At 38.9% G+C, this 25,895-nt stretch overlaps 1 protein-coding gene across 1 annotated transcript; it reads left to right on the top strand.

Moving 5' to 3' along the window:
• The first annotated feature begins 15,639 nt into the window (after positions 1-15,639).
• On the top strand, positions 15,640-24,439 carry LOC106159925 (PR domain zinc finger protein 14). Its single transcript, XM_013536374.3, has 10 exons — positions 15,640-15,901; positions 16,746-17,170; positions 20,516-20,596; positions 20,941-21,101; positions 21,308-21,581; positions 21,866-21,995; positions 22,307-22,433; positions 22,756-22,866; positions 23,048-23,201; positions 23,366-24,439. The coding sequence occupies exons 1-10, from the start codon at positions 15,837-15,839 to the stop codon at positions 23,584-23,586; spliced, it is 1,749 nt and encodes a 582-aa protein (XP_013391828.2). The 5' UTR covers positions 15,640-15,836; the 3' UTR covers positions 23,587-24,439.
• The last annotated feature ends 1,456 nt before the right edge of the window (positions 24,440-25,895 follow it).

Here is a 25,895-nt window from a genome sequence, read left to right as displayed (position 1 = left end):
CTCGGACTATATAAAGTAATAGCAAATATATGAATGTATCTCCAAAATGGCTCTCTCTGAGACAAAGTAGAACGTTTCTATTTGATATGAGCCCTACCAAAAAAGTTTCTGCGGCTCCGTGTTAACTGTCCTATCTTGGAGACAGGGAGACAGTATATCACCTATTAACCGTGTTCAATAATATTTCCTTTCACTTCAATTAATAGTCCTTAGATTGGTGCCAGAGGTCTTGTACTTAAATTGGTTGGTACTGCATTTCATCAAAATGCGCTATCTACTCGATGGGATTATCAGAGAGAAAATTTTTATTTTTTACAAAAGTAGAGTCCCCTCTGTTGCTTTTAACCTCCTTTCCTATCTTGGACCCGTGCTTCTCAAGACTGTTCATACAGTACCCGTGGCAAGTTTAAAGTCGACATTTGAAAGAGTAAAGACTACTCAATCCTAAAACCGCAAAGGTGTGAGCAGCTGTGGACCTCATCGCACTATATATCGTCAAAGATGAAAGCAAACGTTATCTCAGTGCAAAACAAAATAAAAATAAAGTTATCTGACTAGGAACTTTCCGAGCAGGCCTATCAATGAAAGCCAACGAACTTGAATTGATTCATTAGCTTTATCGGTATGACAGCACCTCATACCACCTGTTAACCGTGTTCAGCAGAAAAATAATATATTTTATTTATTTGCAAAATATATGTTATTCAAAATTTCCATCTCTGCAATTGCTTATATGGAAATCGCACCAGTTATTACACATTTGGATGTTTTTTTTCCCTCTCTTCTTAGGGTCACTCTAAAACTAAAACGCGTCTATTGTGAACCGCCTTTGATCCCATTGCACTCTTTAATATCATGGGCAAAGGCAAAATCAATCTTAGTATAAAACAAACTCTCAAACATTCATGGCTTCCTGTATATGGCGAATTTAACCGTTCATGATAAACCATGGTCGGGGACTGGGGATGAAATGTGGCACCCGGATTATCGATCGGGATAGCAGATATACAAATGTACATCCAACCTGGCTCTCTTCGTGGCAAGGTTGAAAGTTTCCATCGGATCAGGTCGTATCAACGAAGCTGGCGTGGCTCCGTGGTAACTTTGCTGTCCGTATACAGACGATCTCTGGTACCATGGTTCGAGACCCACCAAGTATAGCACTTTCTTTTATTTTCCAGATTTAAATTTTAAAAATTCCAATTGGTTACTATAAGAGGAAACTCGTATGTACGGAGGGTGGGCGGGTCTGTCACGGTGCAGTCGGTAGCGTGCTTGGATGCAAATGAGATACCCAAAGCGCCCCCAAACCATGGCAACGCAAAGTCACGAGTTCGAATCCCGGATGAGGCACGTTAGTCCATCACGACAACCCCAGTCCCCCCACCTGAATCGGGACCCGGATGTCACGAGAACGAATCTGGGCTCTCCTGGGTCCTAGCAAATTACCTTTTGCAAAAAAAATAAGGTATATTTTAGAAAGTTTACATTAAATGATCGATTTAAAACGAACATATTGCTGGTCATTAGAATAAAGTCTGCGTCGTCAAGAATATTTCCTTTCTATTCAGTGAAAAGTCCTTAGATTGGTGCCACAGATCTTGTACTTGAATTGAGCAAGAGCAAATTCCGTATGGTCTGCATTTCATCAAAATGTGCTATCTTTCTCGGTGGGATTATCAGAGAGAAAATATTTATTTATTTTTTAAGTCTCTGTTGCTTTTGTTTTCAACAAGGACACATGTTGTCTTTTCATGCCCCTCATTTCCTTTTTTGCACCCTTGCTTCTCAAGACAGTTCATGTGTTCACACAGTGCCCGGGGCAAGTCCGCAGTCGACATTTGAAAGAGTAAAGACTACTCAATCCTAAAACCGCAAAGGTGTGAACAGCTGTGGACCTCATCGCACTATATATCGTCAAAGGTGAAAGCAAACGTTATCTCAGTGCAAAACAAAATGAAAATAAAGTTATCTGACTAGGAACTTTCCGAGCAGGCCTATCAATGAAAGCCAACGAACTTGAATTGATTCATTAGCTTTATCGGTATGACAGCACCTCATACCACCTGTTAACCGTGTTCAGCAGAAAAATAATATATTTTATTTATTTGCAAAATATATGTTATTCAAAATTTCCATCTCTGCAATTGCTTATATGCAAATCGCACCAGTTATTACACATTTGGATGTTTTTTTTCCTCTCTTCTTAGGGTCACTCTAAAACTAAAACGCGTCTATATTGTGAACCGCCTTTGATCCCATTGCACTCTTTAATATCATGGGCAAAGGCAAAATCAAAAAAACAAACTCTCAAACATTCATGGCTTCCTGTATATGGCGAATTTTACCGTTCATGATAAACCATGGTCGGGGACTGGGGATGAAATGTGGCACCCGGATTATCGATCGGGATAGCAGATATACAAATGTACATCCAACCTGGCTCTCTTCGTGGCAAGGTTGAAAGTTTCCATCGGATTAGGTCGTATCAACGAAGCAGGCGTGGCTCCGTGGTAACTTTGCTGTCTCGTATACAGACGATCTCTGGTACCATAGTTCGAGACCCACCAAGTATAGCACTTTCTTTTATTTTCCAGATTTAAATTTTAAAAATTCCGATTGGTTACTATAAGAGGAAACTCGTAAGTACGGAGGGTGGGCGGGTCTGTCACGGTGCAGTCGGTAGCGTGCTTGGATGCAAATGAGATACCCAAAGCGCCCCCAAACCATGGCAACGCAAAGTCACGAGTTCGAATCCCGGATGAGGCACGTTAGTCCATCACGACAACCCCAGTCCCCCACCTGAATCGGGACCCGGATGTCACGAGAACGAATCTGGGCTCTCCTGGGTCCTAGCAAATTACCTTTTGCAAAAAAAATACGGTATATTTTAGAAAGTTTACATTAAATGATCGATTTAAAACGAACATATTGCTGGTCATTAGAATAAAGTCTGCGTCGTCAAGAATATTTCCTTTCTATTCAGTGAAAAGTCCTTAGATTGGTGCCACAGATCTTGTACTTGAATTGAGCAAGAGCAAATTCCGTATGATCTGCATTTCATCAAAATGTGCTATCTTTCTCGGTGGGATTATCAGAGAGAAAATATTTATTTATTTTTTAAGTCTCTGTTGCTTTTGCTTTCAACAAGGACACATGTTGTTTTTTCATGCCCCTCATTTCCTTTTTTGCACCCTTGCTTCTCAAGACAGTTCATGTGTTCACACAGTACCCGGGGCAAGTCCGCAGTCGACATTTGAAAGAGTAAAGACTACTCAATCCTAAAACCGCAAAGGCGTGAACAGCTGTGGACCTCATCGCACTATATATCGTCAAAGATAAAAGCAAACGTTATCTCAGTGCAAAACAAAATAAAAATAAAGTTATCTGACTAGGAACTTTCCGAGCAGGCCTATCAATGAAAGCCAACGAACTTGAATTGATTCATTAGCTTTATCGGTATGACAGCACCTCATACCACCTGTTAACCGTGTTCAGCAGAAAAATAATATATTTTATTTCTTTGCAAAATATATGTTATTCAAAATTTCCATCTCTGCAATTGCTTATATGGAAAACGCACCAGTTATTACACATTTGGATGTTTTTTTTCCTCTCTTATTAGGGTCACTCTAAAACTAAAACGCGTCTATTGTGAACCGCCTTTGATCCCATTGCACTCTTTAATATCATGGGCAAAGGCAAAATCAATCTTAGTATAAAACAAACTCTCAAACATTCATGGCTTCCTGTATATGGCGAATTTAACCGTTCATGATAAACCATGGTCGGGGACTGGGGATGAAATGTGGCACCCGGATTATCGATCGGGATAGCAGATATAGAAATGTACATCCAACCTGGCTCTCTTCGTGGCAAGGTTGAAAGTTTCCATCGGATAATCCCGGATGAGGCACGTTAGTCCATCACGACAACCCCAGTCCCCCACCTGAATCGGGACCCGGATGTCACGAGAACGAATCTGGGCTCTACTGGGTCCTAGCAAATTACCTTTTGCAAAAAAAATACGGTATATTTTAGAAAGTTTACATTAAATGATCGATTTAAAACGAACATATTGCTGGTCATTAGAATAAAGTCTGCGTCGTCAAGAATATTTCCTTTCTATTCAGTGAAAAGTCCTTAGATTGGTGCCACAGATCTTGTACTTGAATTGAGCAAGAACAAATTCCGTATGATCTGCATTTCATCAAAATGTGCTATCTTTCTCGGTGGGATTATCAGAGAGAAAATATTTATTTATTTTTTAAGTCTCTGTTGCTTTTGTTTTGAACAAGGACACATGTTGTCTTTTCATGCCCCTCATTTCCTTTTTTGCACCCTTGCTTCTCAAGACAGTTCATGTGTTCACACAGTACCCGGGGCAAGTCCGCAGTCGACATTTGAAAGAGTAAAGACTACTCAATCCTAAAACCGCAAAGGCGTGAACAGCTGTGGACCTCATCGCACTATATATCGTCAAAGATAAAAGCAAACGTTATCTCAGTGCAAAACAAAATGAAAATAAAGTTATCTGACTAGGAACTTTCCGAGCAGGCCTATCAATGAAAGCCAACGAACTTGAATTGATTCATTAGCTTTATCGGTATGACAGCACCTCATACCACCTGTTAACCGTGTTCAGCAGAAAAATAATATATTTTATTTATTTGCAAAATATATGTTATTCAAAATTTCCATCTCTGCAATTGCTTATATGGAAATCGCACCAGTTATTACACATTTGGATGTTTTTTTTCCTCTCTTCTTAGGGTCACTCTAAAACTAAAACGCGTCTATTGTGAACCGCCTTTGATCCCATTGCACTCTTTAATATCATGGGCAAAGGCAAAATCAATCTTAGTATAAAACAAACTCTCAAACATTCATGGCTTCCTGTATATGGCGAATTTAACCGTTCATGATAAACCATGGTCGGGGACTGGGGATGAAATGTGGCACCCGGATTATCGATCGGGATAGCAGATATACAAATGTACATCCAACCTGGCTCTCTTCGTGGCAAGGTTGAAAGTTTCCATCGGATCAGGTCGTATCAACGAAGCTGGCGTGGCTCCGTGGTAACTTTGCTGTCTCGTATACAGACGATCACTGGTATCATGGTTCGAGACCCACCAAGTATAGCACTTTCTTTTATTTTCCAGATTTAAATTTTAAAAATTCCGATTGGTTACTATAAGAGGAAACTCGTAAGTACGGAGGGTGGGCGGGTCTGTCACGGTGGAGTCGGTAGCGTGCTTGGATGCAAATAAGATACCCAAAGCGCCCCCAAACCATGGCAACGCAAAGTCACGAGTTCGAATCCCGGATGAGGCACGTTAGTCCATCACGACAACCCCAGTCCCCCACCTGAATCGGGACCCGGATGTCACGAGAACGAATCTGGGCTCTACTGGGTCCTAGCAAATTACCTTTTACATAAAAATACGGTATATTTTAGAAAGTTTACATTAAATGATCGATTTAAAACGAACATATTGCTGGTCATTAGAATAAAGTCTGCGTCGTCAAGAATATTTCCTTTCTATTCAGTGAAAAGTCCTTAGATTGGTACCACAGATCTTGTACTTGAATTGAGCAAGAGCAAATTCCGTATGATCTGCATTTCATCAAAATGTGCTATCTTTCTCGGTGGGATTATCAGAGAGAAAATATTTATTTATTTTTTAAGTCTCTGTTGCTTTTGTTTTCAACAAGGACACATGTTGTCTTTTCATGCCCCTCATTTCCTTTTTTGCACCCTTGCTTCTCAAGACAGTTCATGTGTTCACACAGTACCCGGGGCAAGTCCGCAGTCGACATTTGAAAGAGTAAAGACTACCCAATCCTAAAACCGCAAAGGTGTGAACAGCTGTGGACCTCATCGCACTATATATCGTCAAAGGTGAAAGCAAACGTTATCTCAGTGCAAAACAAAATGAAAATAAAGTTATCTGACTAGGAACTTTCCGAGCAGGCCTATCAATGAAAGCCAACGAACTTGAATTGATTCATTAGCTTTATCGGTATGACAGCACCTCATACCACCTGTTAACCGTGTTCAGCAGAAAAATAATATATTTTATTTATTTGCAAAATATATGTTATTCAAAATTTCCATCTCTGCAATTGCTTATATGGAAATCGCACCAGTTATTACACATTTGGATGTTTTTTTTTTCCTCTCTTCTTAGGGTCACTCTAAAACTAAAACGCGTCTATTGTGAACCGCCTTTGATCCCATTGCACTCTTTAATATCATGGGCAAAGGCAAAATCAATCTTAGTATAAAACAAACTCTCAAACATTCATGGCTTCCTGTATATGGCGAATTTAACCGTTCATGATAAACCATGGTCGGGGACTGGGGATGAAATGTGGCACCCGGATTATCGATCGGGATAGCAGATATACAAATGTACATCCAACCTGGCTCTCTTCGTGGCAAGGTTGAAAGTTTCCATCGGATCAGGTCGTATCAACGAAGCTGGCGTGGCTCCGTGGTAACTTTGCTGTCTCGTATACAGACGATCTCTGGTACCATGGTTCGAGACCCACCAAGTATAGCACTTTCTTTTATTTTCCAGATTTAAATTTTAAAAATTCCGATTGGTTACTATAAGAGGAAACTCGTAAGTACGGAGGGTGGGCGGGTCTGTCACGGTGTAGTCGGTAGCGTGCTTGGATGCAAATGAGATACCCAAAGCGCCCCCAAACCATGGCAACGCAAAGTCACGAGTTCGAATCCCGGATGAGGCACGTTAGTCCATCGCGACAACCCCAGTCCCCCACCTGAATCGGGACCCGGATGTCACGAGAACGAATCTGGGTCCTAGCAAATTACCTTTTGCAAAAAAAATACGGTATATTTTAGAAAGTTTACATTAAATGATCGATTTAAAACGAACATATTGCTGGTCATTAGAATAAAGTCTGCGTCGTCAAGAATATTTCCTTTCTATTCAGTGAAAAGTCCTTAGATTGGTGCCACAGATCTTGTACTTGAATTGAGCAAGAACAAATTCCATATGATCTGCACTTCATCAAAATGTGCTATCTTTCTCGGTGGGATTATCAGAAAGAAAATATCTATTTATTTTTTAAGTCTCTGTTGCTTTTGTTTTCAACAAGGACACATGTTGTCTTTTCATGCCCCTCATTTCCTTTTTTGCACCCTTGCTTCTCAAGACAGTTCATGTGTTCACACAGTACCCGGGGCAAGTCCGCAGTCGACATTTGAAAGAGTAAAGACTACTCAATCCTAAAACCGCAAAGGTGTGAACAGCTGTGGACCTCATCGCACTATATATCGTCAAAGGTGAAAGCAAACGTTATCTCAGTGCAAAACAAAATGAAAATAAAGTTATCTGACTAGGAACTTTCCGAGCAGGCCTATCAATGAAAGCCAACGAACTTGAATTGATTCATTAGCTTTATCGGTATGACAGCACCTCATACCACCTGTTAACCGTGTTCAGCAGAAAAATAATATATTTTATTTATTTGCAAAATATATGTTATTCAAAATTTCCATCTCTGCAATTGCTTATATGCAAATCGCACCAGTTATTACACATTTGGATGTTTTTTTTCCTCTCTTCTTAGGGTCACTCTAAAACTAAAACGCGTCTATTGTGAACCGCCTTTGATCCCATTGCACTCTTTAATATCATGGGCAAAGGCAAAATCAATCTTAGTATAAAACAAACTCTCAAACATTCATGGCTTCCTGTATATGGCGAATTTTACCGTTCATGATAAACCATGGTCGGGGACTGGGGATGAAATGTGGCACCCGGATTATCGATCGGGATAGCAGATATACAAATGTACATCCAACCTGGCTCTCTTCGTGGCAAGGTTGAAAGTTTCCATCGGATCAGGTCGTATCAACGAAGCTGGCGTGGCTCCGTGGTAACTTTGCTGTCTCGTATACAGACGATCTCTGGTACCATGGTTCGAGACCCACCAAGTATAGCACTTTCTTTTATTTTCCAGATTTAAATTTTAAAAATTCCGATTGGTTACTATAAGAGGAAACTCGTAAGTACGGAGGGTGGGCGGGTCTGTCACGGTGCAGTCGGTAGCGTGCTTGGATGCAAATGAGATACCCAAAGCGCCCCCAAACCATGGCAACGCAAAGTCACGAGTTCGAATCCCGGATGAGGCACGTTAGTCCATCACGACAACCCCAGTCCCCCACCTGAATCGGGACCCGGATGTCACGAGAACGACTCTGGGCTCTCCTGGGTCCTAGCAAATTACCTTTTGCATAAAAATACGGTATATTTTAGAAAGTTTACATTAAATGATCGATTTAAAACGAACATATTGCTGGTCATTAGAATAAAGTCTGCGTCGTCAAGAATATTTCCTTTCTATTCAGTGAAAAGTCCTTAGATTGGTGCCACAGATCTTGTACTTGAATTGAGCAAGAACAAATTCCGTATGATCTGCATTTCATCAAAATGTGCTATCTTTCTCGGTGGGATTATCAGAGAGAAAATATTTATTTATTTTTTAAGTCTCTGTTGCTTTTGTTTTCAACAAGGACACATGTTGTCTTTTCATGCCCCTCATTTCCTTTTTTGCACCCTTGCTTCTCAAGACAGTTCATGTGTTCACACAGTACCCGGGGCAAGTCCGCAGTCGACATTTGAAAGAGTAAAGACTACTCAATCCTAAAACCGCAAAGGTGTGAACAGCTGTGGACCTCATCGCACTATATATCGTCAAAGATGAAAGCAAACGTTATCTCAGTGCAAAACAAAATAAAAATAAAGTTATCTGACTAGGAACTTTCCGAGCAGGCCTATCAATGAAAGCCAACGAACTTGAATTGATTCATTAGCTTTATCGGTATGACAGCACCTCATACCACCTGTTAACCGTGTTCAGCAGAAAAATAATATATTTTATTTATTTGCAAAATATATGTTATTCAAAATTTCCATCTCTGCAATTGCTTATATGGAAATCGCACCAGTTATTACACATTTGGATGTTTTTTTTTCCTCTCTTCTTAGGGTCACTCTAAAACTAAAACGCGTCTATTGTGAACCGCCTTTGATCCCATTGCACTCTTTAATATCATGGGCAAAGGCAAAATCAATCTTAGTATAAAACAAACTCTCAAACATTCATGGCTTCCTGTATATGGCGAATTTAACCGTTCATGATAAACCATGGTCGGGGACTGGGGATGAAATGTGGCACCCGGATTATCGATCGGGATAGCAGATATACAAATGTACATCCAACCTGGCTCTCTTCGTGGCAAGGTTGAAAGTTTCCATCGGATCAGGTCGTATCAACGAAGCTGGCGTGGCTCCGTGGTAACTTTGCTGTCTCGTATACAGACGATCTCTGGTACCATGGTTCGAGACCCACCAAGTATAGCACTTTCTTTTATTTTCCAGATTTAAATTTTAAAAATTCCGATTGGTTACTATAAGAGGAAACTCGTAAGTACGGAGGGTGGGCTGGTCTGTCACGGTGCAGTCGGTAGCGTGCTTGGATGCAAATGAGATACCCAAAGCGCCCCCAAACCATGGCAACGCAAAGTCACGAGTTCGAATCCCGGATGAGGCACGTTAGTCCATCACGACAACCCCAGTCCCCCACCTGAATCGGGACCCGGATGTCACGAGAACGAATCTGGGCTCTCCTGGGTCCTAGCAAATTACCTTTTGCAAAAAAAATACGGTATATTTTAGAAAGTTTACATTAAATGATCGATTTAAAACGAACATATTGCTGGTCATTAGAATAAAGTCTGCGTCGTCAAGAATATTTCCTTTCTATTCAGTGAAAAGTCCTTAGATTGGTGCCACAGATCTTGTACTTGAATTGAGCAAGAGCAAATTCCGTATGATCTGCATTTCATCAAAATGTGCTATCTTTCTCGGTGGGATTATCAGAGAGAAAATATTCATTTATTTTTTATGTCTCTGTTGCTTTTGTTTTCAACAAGGACACATGTTGTCTTTTCAAGCCCCTCATTTCCTTTTTTGCACCCTTGCTTCTCAAGACAGTTCATGTGTTCACACAGTACCCGGGGCAAGTCCGCAGTCGACATTTGAAAGAGTAAAGACTACTCAATCCTAAAACCGCAAAGGCGTGAACAGCTGTGGACCTCATCGCACTATATATCGTCAAAGATGAAAGCAAACGTTATCTCAGTGCAAAACAAAATAAAAATAAAGTTATCTGACTAGGAACTTTCCGAGCAGGCCTATCAATGAAAGCCAACGAACTTGAATTGATTCATTGGCTTTATCGGTATGACAGCACCTCATACCACCTGTTAACCGTGTTCAGCAGAAAAATAATATATTTTATTTATTTGCAAAATATATGTTATTCAAAATTTCCATCTCTGCAATTGCTTATATGGAAATCGCACCAGTTATTACACATTTGGATGTTTTTTTCCTCTCTTCTTAGGGTCACTCTAAAACTAAAACGCGTCTATTGTGAACCGCCTTTGATCCCATTGCACCCTTTAATATCATGGGCAAAGGCAAAATCAATCTTAGTATAAAACAAACTCTCAAACATTCATGGCTTCCTGTATATGGCGAATTTAACCGTTTATGATAAACCATGGTCGGGGACTGGGGATGAAATGTGGCACCCGGATTATCGATCGGGATAGCAGATATACACATCTACATCCAACCTGGCTCTCTTCGTGGCAAGGTTGAAAGTTTCCATCGGATCAGGTCGTATCAACGAAGCTGGCGTGGCTCCGTGGTAACTTTGCTGTCTCGTATACAGTCGATCTCTGGTACCTTAGTTCGAGGCCCACCAAGTACAGCACTTCTTTTATTTTCCAGATTTAAATTTTAAAAATTCCGATTGGTTACTATAAGAGGAATTGATTCATTAGCTTTCCCGGTATAACAGCACGTCATACCACCTGTTAACCGTGTTCAGCAGAAAAATGATATATATATATATATATATATATATATATATATATATATATATAAAAATTAAAAACAGGTTTACCTGTATCTCTGCAATTGCTTATATGAAAATCGCACCAGTTATTACACATTTGAATGTTTTTTTCCTCTCTTCTTAGGGTCACTCTAAAACTAAAACACGTCTGTTGTGAACCGCCTTTGATCCCATTGCACTCTTAAATATCATGAGTAAAGCCAAAATTAATCTTAGTATAAAACAAACTCCGAGCTCTGTGTCGGATTCTCAAACAAACATGGCTTCCTGTACATCATGAATTTTACCGTTCATGATAAACCGTGGTCGGGGACTGGGGTTGCGTTGGACGCTGGTTTTAGACCAAGCAAATATATTAGTTTTTTTTTTTTTTTTTTTTTTTTTTTTTTGCAGAATTAGATTTTAAAAATTGCGATATTACTATAAGAGGAAAATCGTATGTACGGAGGGTGGGCGGGTCAGTCACAGCGCAGTCGATGGCGTGAATGAATGAAATAAAAATTCAAAGTCAACATAAACCATCCGGTCAGCCACAACAATGACCTGTCCCCTGAATCGCAAAGTCACCAGAACGAATGTGACATGATGTACTTAGAAATGGACGTTCGGGCAGTTGTATGGTTGGCACAGATAATGGTAAGATAGAAGTGCCATGGTGCTCCCTGTCAGGGCTACTGATTTTTTAAACAATATATATACACAGATATATTTCTGGCCGAAGCATGACACAACTCTCTACGGTCCCAGTGAAGAAAACTGCCCTACATAAGTTAATATCTGGTGAAAAGTACAATCTGCGTCGCTGGTAGAGGGTCGTTTCGTATGTGGGGCGAATGTTACACTGTATCTGTCCAAAATATAGCAGAGTGCCATGTCCGTCACCCAGCTGCTTAATTGTACAACCTCTAGTCTACACGTGCCCACTCTAGCTACTGCTTTATCATCTATCTCCCGCCCCCCCCCCTCTCTCTCTCTCTCTCTTCTCTTTGTCTCTCCCTCCTTCTGTCTCTCCTTCTCTCTCTCTCCCTCTCTCTCTCTCTCTCTCTTGGCCACTTTCATCTGGTTTCAGATAGCTGGCCCCTATGGGCTAGTGTGTGTTGATATCCACTCCTGTACGGAAGTCATTGTACTGAGAAGAGGGAGATAATGGTAAAGTAGCACTTCTTCTTGACAAAGAACTGATAGGAAGACCCCTGTGGTGACAAAGAACAACTTAGGAGGGGGCATTGTTCAACGGTGATACTTCTACGGGGTTCGTTTTCACCTGAAATCTTTACAGTATAGCTCACCTGCAACCACTTCACTTTAAAAGGGCCACGCTCTTTGTCGTGGCGATAATAAGAATCGCAACACTTCTGATATATGTTTTTCTGTTTATCATCGTCATTATTTCCATATATGTTTTCTTTTATATTTTTCATTTTATTATTTTGTTTATCGTTTTTATCGTGTTTATTGAATCAAAGTTTGGGTGGCGGTAGACCTGCCAGTTTTGAATTATAAGTAATGTTCATCAGAGGCATATATGATTCCCAATTGAAAATGAATGGATAAATAAATAAAAAGAAGAGATTTGTTTATAGATTTCAGTAATAAAGAAATACAATGAAAAATATTTTAAAATCTTCTGGGGGCTGTGTTAATTAAAGCTACAACTTGAGTCAATCCAAAACGACTTTTCACCTTTCTAAATACGTATAATACCATCGAGCGTTCCATTATCCGCCTTATTCAGCCTGCCCCTCACGGCCGGTGGATGTTGTTTTTCTTAACGACTTAGCCACTGAGCGGGGTACTTAAGCAGTCCACCAAAACACTGGAATTGAAACGATTATTTCATAATAGAGAATATTCAATGCGTGTAGGTTTACCTGTGATCCCCTAGTATTAAGTATTAAAGAGTGTTTTGAAAACAGGGGAAGGATTTATTGGTGGTCTTAGTCGGGTCACGTCCGGCGATCACGGTCAATGTACCCCCCCCCCCCCCATCAAACCAATCCTACTCCCACCCACACTATTTTCATGAGATGCACTTAATGGGATTTAATGAGTGTTTCCCCTGGAGGTGGATCCAGTGACCGTTCTAGAAAGAGGTTCGGGGGGGGGGGGGGGGTTCTGATCCACCTTGGGTTTTTGAAAAATATATCACACCAATATTTCTACCTATGACATATACTGTGTCTATATATACTTTACATTTTGATATTTAAATTTGATCAACGTTCCGTTTCTGCTCTCTTGTGACACAAGCCCCTGAATAGGATCAAGTCAGTCCTAAAATAAAAACCTTTCTCGTAAATAGTTCTTGATCTTCTCGATATTCATTTTACTTGTTGGGTGCGCTGCTCTAATCCCTGTAGCATGTAGTTAAACGAAGGGGGGAGGTATTTTTTTCTGAAAAAGTAGACTTTTTTTACCTTCTTCGTCAACCCACTGTGAGATATCGCACAAAACCTAGTTCAAATTGTGATTCGTTCGTTCCAACCAGCTACACAGTCCTGTCAACGAGACTGATATACGATTTTATATAAACATACATGTACACAAGTATATAGAAATACTGTGGGTACATTTCGGTAAATAGACGATACAATACACACCTCGCATATCAGAAACCACACATTTGGCTAATTGGCCCATTTTGAGCACCTGCCCTTAATTACGGCACTATCGATTAGTTCATTCGTGTTGACATGGACATGACAACAAGTGCTGCACGGTCTTAGTTTGTTCCAACACCTGCGATGAGTTAACGACGTCCTATCCTATTATATGCTGCTGTATTATAAATAATTATATTCTGATGAATCGTTGGACTGAAGGATTCAACAAATAGAATGAGCCAATAGTGTCCAATGATTAATTTTTCAACACACTCATATTAAAAAATCTTTGTCTAGAGATATGACAATAATTTTTCTAATAAATTAATCACATTTCCGACTAGAAGCGCAATCACTATGGAAAAACCATGACTTTAAACTTCGTCACAAGTTATTGATATTTCATGTATTCTACCGCTAATAGAAATGCCTATAATCAACTATAATCAAGAAAGAAGAGAAAGAAATCAAAATTTCATTTTTGTTCGCAAAAACTTATATACATGTACTTGGTTGGTTATTTCTTCAATTTAAATTTTCAAGATGAAGAAGCTATCTGTAAAGACCTCTCTTATCTTGCCTTAATCCTTACCACGCGTTTATCTTCTCAAAAAAAAAAAAAGAATAAAAAAGCAGAATGAATTTAATTCTGAAGGAGGAGCAGCAAATAAAAAGACTTTGATAGTTCACTGACAGAAAAAGAAACCGATACTTCACTTCGAGCACACCTGGTTAATTGACAAACGATTCAGATCCTTGAACAGCGATAGAGACACGACAGGGGGTCCTGAAATACTCGTAAGGGCTTAAGAGGTGAGTCAACCGCCTTGCTGAGACGCGCGAGAGCGAGGTGTCTTAATGGCTGCACTAATTGCCTTAATTAACAGGTTGCGTCAAGCGCTCTGCCTTTCAGGTTCTACCTGCAGAGGTAACGGGTCGTGAAGGTTCAATCTGACCACTTAAGTGCGTTGATCCTCTTCCCCCGACCCCCTACCTGGGACAGCAGCTTGTTTTTGAGGAAGTGCATCAGAATACCGTTATGTGGAGTACACTAAGGAAAGGCACAGTCTTATTACAAGCGACAACGCGAGAATGCATTGGGATAAACTATTTAAATTATTTATTTATTTATTTTTATTTATCCCACATCATTTCCTTCTTACCATTTCCGACGCTAAGGTTTTTCAAACTTAAACGTGCAACCAAAAATAAACGAAAAACAAAATGTGGAAATGGGTCCAAATTTAGCTAAGAGCGTAGGTAAAGTAACGAAAAAGAAAAGTTGGATAGACTTAAACGTTTGAAGATGAACTAAGTGAAATACGCGTTAATATAAAAAAAATATAGAAAAAAATGCTTTCTCACAATGCATAGTAAAAGTCTTTTTGAGAAGAGACTCCATCACTGCATCACTCTTCCCAATTTTAATTTGAGTGAAAAGCAAACTTGATAATATTTTCACCCCAACTAAATGCTCGGTTGATACTTGAACGAATAAAGCGTTTTATTTAAGATAACAGCATTCGAATTAGTTATCAGAAGCTAAGTGCCCGATTTAGAGTTGTAAAATAATTAAATAGGGACATTATCAATTTAGAGATCTCTCAGGAATATCTTCGCACATTTTTAAACCAGGTGAGATAGGTGAAGAACAGAGAGGTAAGGGTCAAAAGACAATAACACACGCGCAGCGCTCCCTTTATCGCTTGACAATCTACGCTTCACTACAGCGTGGGTCGACTTAAAACGGGGGCCGGTTTCTATACAATCTCTAAATTACCCAAATAAAGCCCTTGAGTTCTTTAAATTCTTCCCCCACTGTTTGTTAATAGCAGGTAATTGCGGTAACCGTGTCCCGCCTTTTGTGACTAATTAGCATTGCCTTCCCCATACGGGAATCTATTCAATTCTACCCTACCAGTTGAGCATTCCCATTAAATACACGCTTCATTAAGCCAACATTCCATAACATTGCTATTGTATTAGTGTTGTTCACGACTAGCAGGTAAAACGCAGTACGAAAACAGATCTGTTTACTGACGCATGCGCGGCAGAGGGCGGTGTCTTTTGATGAGGAACAACGGCTAGAGCACTTGTTGGAACAACACGAGCAGCGGTGGTTTTTAATAAAAGCCACAGAGAGAAAGAGGAGTCATTCGATAGCCGACCACTGGTGAGTGGACATCGCTCTGCAAGTGCTCTCTGGATTAAGTGACACTTTAATAATTATTGGACATTGACCACTTTCATTGCCGGACACTGGTCAAGATGATGCAGGCTGAGGTGTTGCGGCACGGGCAGTTTCACCTGTCACCCACGGCTGTTTTGTGCAGGTAAGTTTTTTTAATGATTTTTTTAGCATAAATTTGAACAAAGTTTCATCAGTTTATATAGGTTCAGTAGGAAATGTTTTTGTTATTTTTTTCTTGTATTTTGTTTTCTGCTTCGAGTGACAAAATAGAACGATAAATTAAATATCAGCATTAAGGGTGGAATTATGTAAAAATATATATATATATTTTTTTAATTGAAAAATCATTTTCAGTTTATTTAAAATTTTAAGATTGGAATTTTTCAATTGATGATTGTAAGATAATAAATTACGTAATGTCTAAAGGAATACATTTAATTTTATGTGGCTTTGTATTATTATTAATTTGTTTTAAATTTTGTAAGCAGTGTCACAATATGTGTGCACTATATCAGCATTTCTTATTATTTCACAGTGATCAGTAGGCTATAAGATAAGATTATTCGGTAAAAAAGTATATGTTTTCTTTTTTCAAAATATGTATGTTCATGCCTAGAATAATTTATTACGTAAACGTTAAGTTTGGTTTTATAAAAACAAAATAGAAACATGAATTTTATATTCGTGCACAGCTTTTTTACATGTTATCTCATGTAGTACGTACTACATCACACGTTTTCCCAGAAGGGAATATGATATCAATAAGAAAATGTTATTTAAGATAAAGTACATAAAAATTAACCTAGATTTTTTTTTTACTTTTTTTAAATTTAATTTATTGACTAAACAACCACTGTAAACTTTACCAATCTACATATTCTCGTAAAAGGAAATCATCGTATTTATTCAGGCTTTTATTTTATATAACTGCGCATTTGGGTTTAGAATATTTTTAATTCCCCACTTACGAAAATTATTAATTTCAGGTCGGACGAACAGCTAGAACTCCCACCATCACCCCCTAAAGACAACAGCCATCCTATCGGGTTTCCCTTCTCCAACCGACACAAAAATACCATGGGTATCCACATTCCAGTCCCAACAACTTTAGGACCAAAACCCATGAATCTCTCACCATCGTCTTCTCAACCACGGCTATCACCTACGATTTTAACCAATCAAATGGCACCATTTAGATCTCTGCTGAGCGCTCCATGCCCGCTGATGCCGTCGTCTGCGCTGTCACCGCCGCATCCCGTGCCTTCTCTTCATCCTCATCTTCTCGCCGCTACAGCAGCACCAGTACCACGAGGGATGATAAGCCAAGAGGAGATCAATGCGATGTTATACGGACGTTGGTTGCAAGCCGAGGCGGGGAGATTGTATAACTACGCCCTTTCTGGAATGGAAGGTAAATTAATTTACATCTTAGTCCTATTTAAAAAAGAAAAGATACCTATTTTTATTCGGTCCATATTCCTATCATGGTTATTTTGTTGGAGGTTTAGTGGCAGGCTAAAGAGAAAAATGATTCCTATGCGTCAAACAAAATTACCACACACACAAAAAAAATAATAAAAATAAATAAAATAAAATAAAATAAGACCCTTAAGAATAATAACAATTTTTACCCTATCTTTTATAAATGAAAATGAAATTTGAAAAGAAATGTAATATAGCTAAAAGTAATGATGAACAACAGCAAAAAAATTAAAATATTTGATTTTCATAGTGAGCACTGAAAGTACAAAGTATGGTTTGAGCGTTCTTCAGAGAAAGTGGAATAAATTGTGTGAAGAGAAACGCCGCGGTTCTTTAGCCCGTGCAAAATCTAAACGGTACATTTTCAAGAAGGCGGGGTCTTTACGCTTCTTTTTGACAAGTAGCAAAAACACTGTAATGATATTTGAACGCAATCTCCATTCAAAATGAGAAAATAAGAGTAATAATTACCTCAACTGTTTTCGGCACTTTAAATCGTGTATTGTCTGTTGTAATACAGCCGCGCATTAAGAAAACCACAACATCAAACTTAATTAACTAGCGGGACATTATATAAACAGTTTATCAGCCTCAAACCTATTAAATTCGGATTCCATTATGTTCCAAGATGACTCACAAACCAGCACATATTTTACACGAATTAATAAAAGGACAGTTTTGTTTGGCACGCGGCACGTAACAAAACCGCGGTCATTTTCACATCAAGTCCGCATTTTTGGTGCGTGTTAGTTTTTCGATGTTGTTCATATTTTCCCAGAAAGCTTCGTTACGTTAGGACAACAAGCCGCGTTATAGCCAGGTATCAAATAGAGCCACGACCTTTGTTAATTAGATCCCAGCGTCCCTCCGCAAAGAGAGACCGCCCCTTAAATTACATATCTAACCACCACAAAAGGTTGCTTTTGGTTCTGTTTCCCCAAGCGCGCGGGGACAAACACTTGATACAGAGATCTGAAAGAGGTTTAATTTTGTTATAATTTTGAAGGCGGTGCTGAACTTGTATTAGGTCCCAACTATCACCTACAGGGGTCCTATTCACCCTCCGATATCATTTTGGTATGTGTGGTTTCTTTTACAATAAGAAAATAAACGTTTACTCTATCCGTAGGCAAAACAGGGGCAAGTCATCGTAGACAAACACCAGAGCGAGATCAAACGGTACCATCTTTATAGCAAGATCAAGTAATGTTACTAATTTGTGGATATTAGTGCGGCTGAATGGGTCCCCAGAATGGTGGTTTCTTGCTCTGTTTTCGTTTCATTAATCTACTCGTGAGCTTGGGGCTCGGCTAAACACATTCGGTCCTATTTCAATGGCAACTTTAAAGACCGTTTAAAGACCCAGCCATTTATTTAATTTGCTCAAATTCCGTTTCTATTCTCCCCTTCGACTTATTTGTTATTGTACATTATGTCTGAATGGTGAGGCGAAATAATGTCCAGGGGTGCTCTGAGCTTTGTTAGGCCGATCATGAAAAGGTTTAATTTTCCCCATCTCTATACAGGTCTGTTCACTTCGCGACCCGAGTGCCTGAACTAACAACAAGAATGTTATTTTGTTTAGGGCAATTAAATGTCTCATTGGCTGGGGATAATACGGACATAATCGTCGACGGTTTTAATGAACCTTTGCGTTTGCACTAGAAAGGTGCACTAACTAGCCACTGGGGCTTGGGCTCACAAAAGAGCTCTAGCCCGAAAACTGGTCTAAAAGTTTTAGCCCAAAATTTGAGTCGACTTTGACCTTAGATAAATAAACCAGTAGTGGTCCAATTAAATCAAATATTGCCCCTATTTTGTAGCACAAATTACGTGGCCTATGCTTGTGATCTTTATTCAAATTGTGTTCTATGAATTATCTCTTACAGATAAAGACTTAAGCTCATTCTAGAACCCGGCTCATATGTGTAGCTGTGTTTTAGAATAACGCAATAATGTGTCACAAAGCCGACTTACTGGGTTAATTACCTTTATAGTGTGATATGAGTACGCTCTCTTCAAATAGATACAATAATTTCACTGTCAAATGTCATTTTGAGTTAAATTTCAATGCCGTATTTTACATGAATAAAGTATTTTTCAAATATGCTACTGGACTATACTACCAGTTCATTATAATTGAGGACAGGACATCGCTTATGATAAATTGTTAGTCCAGTGATAGATTTGAAATGTCTATATCCGTGATTGATATGCCATAAAATAGATTAAATTGTAACTCGTGACTGAACTGAAAAATAGTTTAATGAAATAATTTGGAACTACGTATGGATAGAAATATATCGTTTCGAATTAAATTGAAAGAAAGAATTCACGACTTAATCATCTAACAGGCGCAATAAAGCCAAGAAAGCGGAACTGACATAGTGCTTCAAGTACAAGAAAAAATATTCAATATATATAATATCAAACCATAAAATAAGTCAGGAATACTAGAAGATGAGGATATTAAGGAAAAGGGGGTATTAAGTTTGTAACAAGCGTCCTGTATTTGTCGGCTCCACTTAAGAGGGATTTAATCAAAACTTCTTCAAACTTTAACCCGAAGGGATGTTTAGTCCACCGCAAAATCCACTTGACTGTTGGGATAAAAGAACAACAACCACTCGAACTATGTTTACTCACTGGCTTTATCACCCTCGGTCAATTTACACCACTTACAACACTCCACCGAATTACGCGTAAAATACCTTAAGATGTTTCCAATGACCTCTTTAAAGCTAGCTCAGCCGCTTCTCTCTTTTACTTTCTTAAGCGTTCATCTTTTAAGAACGTTACAACACCTGTTTCGGGATTATCCCGGTGAGGTTGATTGACTGGTTCGACGAGATGTTGTTCTACCTGTGGCAGGGCAACAGTGTTATAGAAACACGTTGTTATTGTATTATTAAATAAAATGAGAAGAAACCTTCACAGGCCGCTGTGTTAGACAATAATTAACATATTTCTATTTCTTTTATATGATTTATATGATGTCCATTAATCCAGATAAAGATGTAAAGGCAAAATTGATCAAAACGTTTGCAAACATTCAAATGAAAAATGGATTTTTATTTTTTTTATATATAAAATAATTTATTTTGCGTAGACTTAGTTACAGTTATCTTTTCCTCAACTGCATTACTTATAATGAAATGTTGCAGTTTTCAATATGGGCCATCATCATCCAGATTTTTTATTCAATCATTTTAATCAGCTTTGTCCAATCTCAGCCATGACGTACCCGAGCTCATGCCAAGTATTGTGTTTTCAGGAAAACCAATGTTCGTCTCACCTGTTGCAATGGACTGTCGCCCGGCACAATCTGACGCAACCAACCTCAAGTTACCAGAAGGTGAGCTGACCGGTATTCTCTTGGGTGTTATCTGTATGTTCAAAACTATGTAGAACTTTTTTTTTAAATTAATGCTGATGACAGTGCCGCTTGTGCAGAAAGATGCGTTTGAATTTTGAGTATATTTGGAATTGTTTGCATATATGTCTTGTACGCTAATATTCCCTCTAAATTTTAAGATAAGAGTTTATTTAGCTAATTATAAGAATCGGAAATAATTTCTTTTTCCTTTTCCATATTGATGAGTACGTAAATGAAAAATAAAGAAACAATCAAAAATAAATGAACAGATATTCAGTAAAGACAAATAAGTGTCATTTTTTTAATTGACCTTTCTACTCTAGGCTTAGAGATCCGTACTACATTCGTCAATGAGGCCCCGCACCATAGTGTTTTCTGTACTCACGCCGCCATACCACGTGGCACGAGATTTGGGCCGTTCAAGGGCAAGGTCGTCCACATAAGCGAGATGAAAGATAAGGAAGAAAACTCTCGAATGTGGGAGGTGAGTGTAAAATCTATACTGTTTCTCATTTCTTTGCACCTCTCTTAACAGGTAACATCGATATTATTATTGATGCGTTCAGTTTTAAGTTGTTTTTTTTTTCACTTTGCCGTGAGGATTTTTTTTTTTTTTTTTTTGCAAACTATTTACAACTCTCCAATGAGCTTTGAAAAGTGAGTTCAAATTCACTTATATTTTCATTTCAGATCTTTAAGGATGGCAAGCTGAGTCATTTCATCGACGGCCGCGGCATAGAGGGCAACTGGATGACCCTTGTGAACAGCGCGCGCAACCCGCGAGAGCAAAATCTCGAGGCAATCCAGGTCAAGGACGAGATCTACTATGAGGCCTGTAAGGATATTCTGCTCGGCTCCGAACTGCTGGTCTGGTACGGAGAGAACTATAAGCAGTGCATGATGATTTCAAGCGGGATAAGTGCAGATGTGAAGAGCACCGAAAGGGAGAAAGAAATTGATGAAAGTAAGTCAGATCTTTGACACATTTCGTTTGTCTCTTGGCATGACGACAGTACATCTGTATCCTCTTAAATGGCTGTTAATAAAATAAATAGGTGGACAGAAAGTGTAAATTTAAAGACAGACTTATAATATAAGAGAAAGAGGAAACATGGACCCGAAAACACCTTTATTCTTAGTCTAGGAAAGAGTAATTTTTATTCATAAATACACACATAAATATTGTCCGGACAAAGTAAAAAGTTAAAAAAAATGTGCTTCTACAATATCTATTTCTTTAATCTCCAGGTTCACCGGGTTTCCAGTGCGAGCGATGCGGCAAGGTTTTTGCTTACCAGTATTACAGAGACAAGCACTTAAAGTACACACGCTGTGTGGATAAGGGGGACAGAAAGTTCCCCTGTCACCTTTGTGATCGGTGAGGGTTGCTTTTTTCTATTACTTCTTAGGAAGTTCTAAGGAAATAGTTTATAATTATGTTCGATCTCAACAACTTAACTGACCAATCAATCAAGCAGTAAGTTAAGGAATTTTCCGATTGTTTCAGGTTAATGTATCCTGAAATTCTACTGTTTCATTTTTTTCTGGAATTATTAACTCAAGACACGGATAATAAAAGAAATAAAACAAAAAAGGACTGATGACCTTTAGCATGCCTTGTAATTTTAAGTTGCTTTGAATTTGAGTCTGAAGTATATTAAACCCTAAATTCTGTTTAATTCTAATCAGATCGTTTGAGAAGAGGGACCGCTTGAGAATCCACATCCTCCATGTCCACGAGAAGCACCGTCCCCACAAATGCACCGTGTGTGACAAGAGTTTCTCCCAGTCTTCCAGTCTCAACAAACACATGCGGGTAAGTGGAATTGTGCTCGGCATCTCATCCGTCGCAATCGGTGTCCAATCGGGTGGAATCGGTTTGCAATCGGCTGGAATCGGTGTCTCCCAGTGTAAAATGATTGGCTGCCTTTGTTACGTGCAGCATGTCCTAAGCACACATATCAACAATTCAAGCCTAAATCGACCCGCTGTATGGAAATTAGATAAGACACACGTCTGTCTACATGAATTTACCCTTATCATAAACTACGTTTCACAAATCTCGTTAGTAGATGGAAATGTATACAATTAAATATGGCATACTAAGTAAACTTAATGTGTTGATTTAATGTTTCCAGGTCCACAGCGGTGAACGACCGTATAAATGCGTGTATTGCAGCAAGGCTTTTACGGCATCTAGCATTTTGAGGACACACATACGTCAGCATTCAGGAGAGAAACCCTTTAAGGTAAGGGTAATGCCACGCCCCTTGAGTGAAAAACTGCTTGACGATCAGTTAAATAGAAAATCACTTCACAAGTAGCATGCAATAAAATAAGGTTAGGATGGTCGAATTAGTTTTCCAGATTTTATTTTACTCTCCTATAAAATGCTGATTTATACTCACAATTCTTTTGCTCTCATTACAGTGTAAGCATTGCGGCAAAGCTTTTGCATCGCACGCAGCACATGACAGTCACGTGAGGCGCACGCACACAAAAGACAAGGCATGCGCATGTGCAATATGCGGCAAAACTTTCAACCAGACTTATGAGCTGTCTTTCCATATGCGGTCGCATAAAGGTGTGTATAATACATTCTTGCACATACTTTTTATATTTGCTAAACTGACTTTTCTTTATGATGAAATTCAAGCAATTCGTTTTCAACATGTACCGAGCAACTGCATTCAAAATTATATGGAGCATGGCGTATGTTTTAAATGCCCTATTTAATTATATCTCCAGTTGAGCAAACCAACCCAGACACCACTTGCGAGCAATGTGGTCTACACTTCGTGACACCAAGTTTACGTCACGACCACGTGACCAGCGGACAGTGCCAGCACGCGAAGCGCGTGAGCATGCGCAGTGACTCTTCTAGCAGCGGGTTCTCTGATGGGGATTCCGTCATTTCCAATGACTCCATTATTGAGCGACCGGAGGAATACATAGACGTCGAAGCTTAATCCCATTGTTCACTTTTCTAATTTTCCTTTTTTTTTTATACACCAGTAGATATTCTAGTAAGGAGCGTCTGATCATTTGTTGTACTCCCTGTCTAAGCCAGTTGATGCTGGAATTCAACACATCCTGTGTGTCACGGAAAGCATGTATAGCCTACCCATCGAGCCGTTAAACGCCCTGTTCGATCGATAGAAATCTCTGAAAGATATTTCAAAAGTCGATATAAAACTCATTGGCACAGCTGCCTGAATTTCATTTTGATTTTTCTCGACAATTCCAAAAACTGCATCGAATCAACTCTAGGTTTTATAAAATTGGTTTCTGTGCACATAAAAGTTTCGGGTATATAGTTTGAAGAGTGTTTAGCATAGAACTGATTGATTTGTAAATAGAAGATATAGTTGCTAATACGACAATCAAGAGTAAGAATGCCAATAGATTCGCATTTATCAAACCTTGCCAATTATTTTAACGTAATAAGAGGTACAGTCATCAAGCCTTGCTGTTGACTTAAAAGACTTAAGTAATGGGCTTTATACGATAATTAGCTGTCATTTTAGCTCAGACTATATGCCAAACTGAGTTTAGCCTAGAAGACACTTTATTGACAGAACAAATATGGTATTATGTATATAACACTTATTATGTACATAAGTAATTGACTATATATCAGATATATAATGGCGGAAATGTGAATGACATGAAGTATTCAAGGAAAAGCAACGAGTGCGTGACGACTTATTCGTCACTGTCATGACAACGACATTCCATATAGTTATCAGTTTTGATAAAACGCGATCATGTAAACATGACTTATTATTTATTAAAGAAAAAATAAAGATTGTTATGGTGAAATGCTTGTATTTTTAATTCATTTTGTTTTAAAAGCTATCAAGATAAATTAGTCCAATGCGCTATGTCCCATTGTCTTTAGAGACAAAATGCAGCTCTTCACCTCTTTAAATAATTTGCTCAAAGGAAATCAAATCATCGCTAGTAAAAGTCAGCTTTGTAAAGGTTATACGCATTAGGAGAGTACAAAGACCAGCTATCAGCAACCAGGAATTCATACTTTGGAATTTTGAGGAGATTTTTATTGCCAAATAAACAGATCAGAGACCCAGACTCCCCAGAAAATATCAGACTGATGGCCAAAACCAAGAAGAAATTTTTAAACTTCTCGCTGTTCTAAATTTATCGGTCAAAGCGTTTCAAGTTGCGTTGAAAGGTAACCGCAGAGCAATCTACGACGTATAACAATTATTACATTATTCACATTCTGGCTATGTACAAAATCTGATCCTAATAGACGCGGTGAAAATAAACAGAAATCATTAATCACAGAAGTTTTCTATTTACGTTTTAACTATTCAAAAGAACTGTCCCTCGATAGGCTTTTTTTACTTCAGAAAAACATATGAATTAACATTCGATCATTTGGTTGTTTTCAGCATTCGATGTTAGAAAATTGGTTACGATTAGTTAGTCCACTGCCACATATCCCAAAGTCACAACTCTCCTCGCAACTGTCTCAGTAACGCTTAACCTTGCATCGATTTTTTTTGTACTCTTAAATGAATTACTATCCACTGGGTGGGGTAATTAAGCCACAGAAGACATGTGCATAATATCACATCCGATAAAAAAGGGCAAAAACCTGTTCTCATTACTGGAGAGATATTGATATTTTTTTTCAAAATTGTTTTCAACACAGTTGCCTTATTTAACGATGAGAATGCTTCAAAATATTTCCCAATGAGTTCAGTTCAGTCTGATGTGCCATACCCACTAGCGGGTGTCGCATATTTAATTCCAGACTCGGAAGCCGAAGTCACAACCAGCAGATATAGTGGACTAACATGGCCGACCCTTGAAAGCTTGCCGCATTATCCCCTAATAGATACTGACTAGATTTTCGGTGGAGAATAAGCGGGAAGCTTTCAAGTGGGTCGGCCATATGTCATCCGCAGATCGATTATTCTGTTGTTGTGAATGCGGCCTCAGTAGCCATGGGTATTGCTGCCGTAACGATATTCGTCAAAATTACCCTTCTGGATTTACCACAAGATTAACTGAGGCTCACTATTTTTCGTCAAAAATTAGGATTAACTGAGGTTCGCTACTTTTTAAGAAGCATTGCTGTTTTGTTTTAATACGACTTTCGCTCAGGACTGTACCATATCGGCTGTAGCGTACAGTGCGGTTGATTTGCCGAGAGCCGCTTTTTACCTCTGCTCAAACACCATATGTTAAGTTGCCCGAGCCTTTCAAGACTGCCAGGTAGGAAAATTGTGGTTAAACGCACAGAAAC

Source organism: Lingula anatina, chromosome 8 (genome assembly GCF_051362555.1).
Source record: "Lingula anatina isolate TDL-2025a chromosome 8, LinAna3.0, whole genome shotgun sequence".
In the NCBI taxonomy this organism is placed as follows: Eukaryota; Metazoa; Brachiopoda; class Lingulata; order Lingulida; family Lingulidae; genus Lingula; species Lingula anatina.
Note: the sequence above shows the minus strand (reverse complement) of the source record. Positions and strands in the feature narration are given on the sequence as shown.

Excerpts from the sequence above, each read along its gene's own strand:
- LOC106159925 (XM_013536374.3), top strand. The coding sequence starts at position 15,837 with ATGATGCAGGCTGAGGTGTTGCGGCACGGGCAGTTTCACCTGTCACCC. Across the intron at positions 15,902-16,745 it reads CCCACGGCTGTTTTGTGCAG|GTCGGACGAACAGCTAGAAC; the intron begins GTAAGTTTTTTT and ends TATTAATTTCAG. Across the intron at positions 21,996-22,306 it reads CCCTGTCACCTTTGTGATCG|ATCGTTTGAGAAGAGGGACC; the intron begins GTGAGGGTTGCT and ends AATTCTAATCAG.